Source organism: Pongo pygmaeus, chromosome 1, assembly GCF_028885625.2.
Source record: "Pongo pygmaeus isolate AG05252 chromosome 1, NHGRI_mPonPyg2-v2.0_pri, whole genome shotgun sequence".
Lineage (NCBI taxonomy): Eukaryota > Metazoa > Chordata > Mammalia > Primates > Hominidae > Pongo > Pongo pygmaeus.
Genome location: NC_072373.2, coordinates 203,874,885 through 203,878,058, shown reverse-complemented (window position 1 = coordinate 203,878,058; position 3,174 = coordinate 203,874,885). Strand labels below are relative to the sequence as shown.

The following is a 3,174-nucleotide window of genomic DNA, read 5'->3' as shown; positions in this document are numbered from 1 at the left end:
GTCAAGGAGCTGGAAGTGCTGCTGATGTGCAGCAAATCTTACTGTGCTGAGACTGCTCGCAATGTTTCCTCCAAGAACCATAAAACCTGAGTGGAAAGAGCAGCATAACTAGCCCCCAGAGTCTCCAACCCCAATTCTAGGCTGCACAGCAAAGAAAACGAATAGACGGCTCACGTGCATGCATGCTTTATTCATGTTTAAATAAAACCACGAAAACTGCAAAAAAAAAAAGTGACACCAAAAATGTGATGAAGCATCAAAAGCACGTGGAATCTGCTACTGCCACTGTGAACACAAGTCATAGCCTTTTATTCTAGGAATAATAACTAGGGCAAAGCTTTCTTCACAAGAGAAATCAAACACAGAGAAATCTGGGCTCCCTGTATAGAGCAGCAGGAGAGACGGATTGTAGTGCTGTTGACTGAGATGACATTGACACTGCAGTTGTGCCTTCCTGAGGAAGACATCCAGTCCCCTATCCAAGTAATTGGCACCCACACCAACATTTTGTTCATGTCATATTTAGGAATCCAGAGGCCTCATTTCAAAAAGAAATTTTTTTGAAACAGGGTCTTACTGTGTTGCCCAGGCTGGAGACCAGTGGCACAATCTTGGCTCACTGCAGCCTCGACCTCCTGGGCTCAAGCGATCCTCCCACCTCAGCCTCCTGAGTAGCTGGGGCTACAGCCATGTGCAACCATGCCCAGCTAATTTTTAAATTTTTTTGTAGAGACGGGGTCTCCCTATGTTACCCAGGCTGGCCTCAAATTCCTGGGCTTAAGTGATTTTCCTGCCTCAGCCTCCCAAATTGCTGAGATTACAAGCATGAGCCACCGCACCTGGCTTCCAGAGGCCTCATTTTACAAATGCAGGAACAGAGACTCAGAGAGGTGAAGGACTTGCTCAGGTCCACACAGTGAATTAAGCCCAAGTCTTCTGGCTTCTAGGAAAGATTTCTTTATTCGTTTCTTTTCTTTTCTTTACTTTTTGAGATGGAGTCTTGCTCTGTCACCCAGGCTGAAATGCAGGGGCACAGTCTTGATCTCAGCTCACAACAACCTCTGCCTTCCGGGTTCAAGCGATTCTCCTGCCTCAGTCTCCCGAGTAGCTGGGATTACAGGTGCGCGCCACCATGCCCCGCTAATTTTTGTATTTTAGTAAAGATAGGGTTTCAGCGTGTTGGTCAGGCTGGTCTCGATCTCCTGACCTTGTGATCTGCCCGCCTCGGCCTCCCAAAGTGCTGGTATTACAGATGTGAGCCACCGCCACCACGCCCGATGGAAAGATTTCTCTAAGCCCTAATTGATATAAAAGCTTTTTGTTTGTTTGTTTGTTTGAGACAGAGTCTCACTCTGTCGCCCAGGCTGGAGTGCAGTGGTGTGATCTCGGCTCACTGCAACCTCCACCTCCCGGGTTCAAGTGATTCTCCTGCCTCAGCCTCCCGAGTAGCTGGGATTACTGGTGTGCACCCTCGCACCCAGCTTTTTTTTTAATTAGAAAAAGTATTTATTTTTGCTCCTTTCATACATCTTATTGTTCAGGAAATAGTCTTACATACAATTCTGAAATAATCTACCATCACACACTCTAGTTAAAGGGAAGCACCATAGATAAAGCTGATCAGCTGTCCAGAGTTCTCAGCTTATGTAATCTTGCTTCTTGATTTTATGTTAATTTCTGAAAATCAGAAATGTCATCTCTAAAAAATGCTAAGGGGGTAGTAAAAAATAATCACTTTACTTGATATTATAGTTGAGATATAGAGTATATTTTCTTTAAGAAATGAAAAACTAAGAAGAAGATGCCACTCAACATCGTTGGTACAGCAATAGGTCAGCAGGAAAAAAAAATACTGTGATAAACTTGTCTCTTTAATACAAGAAGAAATTCTAATCCAATCTTCAATATGCTTCCTGTTTTTTCACTAGATATTTCTTCTACTGCTGCTCTTCATTCTTTTCCACATTTCATATTAGAGGATTGTTACAGCCTTTAAAACTTCATTGACAAGAAAAAATCCAGTATCCACTGATTTCTTCTCAAAGGCACTCTAACCCATCAGATAGCTCAGCAGTTTCATTCTCATGAATACTCTAGCCATGAAAAAACTCAATGGGACACAGACGAATCCAATGAATAGAAGAAGAAATCTATTGAGCTTTGGGATATTTGGTGCATTTGATTGGTCCAGGATTATGAAACCTAAACCTCCCATTGTAAACAGGAAGCTGGATGCAAGTCCTTCCAGAATATATTGTCCATTTACTCTAGAGGCAAAGAAAGCTACTGGCCTCTGATGCCCATGTTCATCAGTCATAGAGCCAACACTTGGAGGTTAGTTCAACAATAACATCATAAATGATTCCTCTGGTGATGAGGAAGTAAGACACCACCACCAGAGCATACAGTCACGGCTGACGGCATGTGCAGCCAGGGCAGCTTCTTCAGCTTCAGGTTAGGACATTTGAGCACTAAGAACAGGACATGGTACAAAATCTCCATGTTGGTTGCATCAAGGCAAAAGCTCTTTATTTTACTTATTTATTTATTTATTATTATTTTTGAGACGGCGTTTCACTCTGTCATCCAGGCTGGAGTGCTGTGGTGCAATCTCAGCCCACTGCAATCTCTGCCTCCCAGGTTCAAGAGATTCTCCTGCCTCAGCCTCCAAAGTAGCTGGGACTACAGGCGCACGCCACCATGCCTGGCTAATTTTTGTATTTTTAGTAGAGATGGGGTTTCACCACATTGACCAGGCTGATCTTGAGCTCCTGATCTCAGGTGATCCACCTGCCTCGGCCTCCCAAAGTGCTGGGATTACAGGCATGAGCCACCGTGCCTGACCCATATAAAAGCTCTTGATATAACAATGGAGAGAAAGGAGTGAGGAGGAGGAGAAGAATGAGGAAGCATTGAATCAGGTGTTCACTGGCAGGCAGGAACACTGGCAGGTGTGTAGGGCAACGAGAGACCTTGCGGGGAGGGCAGGGGAGTTTGTTAAGGAAAGGGAAGGTGGAGGCTGGGGCCTGACTGGGTTATTTTCGGAGCTGCTATCTTTGTCTGCATCTGCTAAATTATTAAACTGAGATCACTTCCTAGAGGGTGCCAGGCCAGGTTGCCAGGGAGAGGCTGAAAGGGAGAGGTTGGATCTCTGAGCAGAGGCCTCAAATATTC

The 3,174-nt window shown here is 44.7% G+C and overlaps 1 protein-coding gene across 1 annotated transcript; it reads right to left on the bottom strand.

Annotated features, from left to right (window-relative positions):
* Window positions 1-1,883: 1,883 nt before the first annotated feature.
* On the bottom strand, window positions 1,884-2,505 carry LOC129009404 (oligosaccharyltransferase complex subunit OSTC). Its single transcript, XM_054442249.2, is given in 3 exon segments — window positions 1,884-2,338; window positions 2,340-2,406; window positions 2,408-2,505. Coding segments are annotated over 3 exon segments (450 nt in total). The 5' UTR covers window positions 2,503-2,505; the 3' UTR covers window positions 1,884-2,050.
* Between the last annotated feature and the right edge of the window lie 669 nt (window positions 2,506-3,174).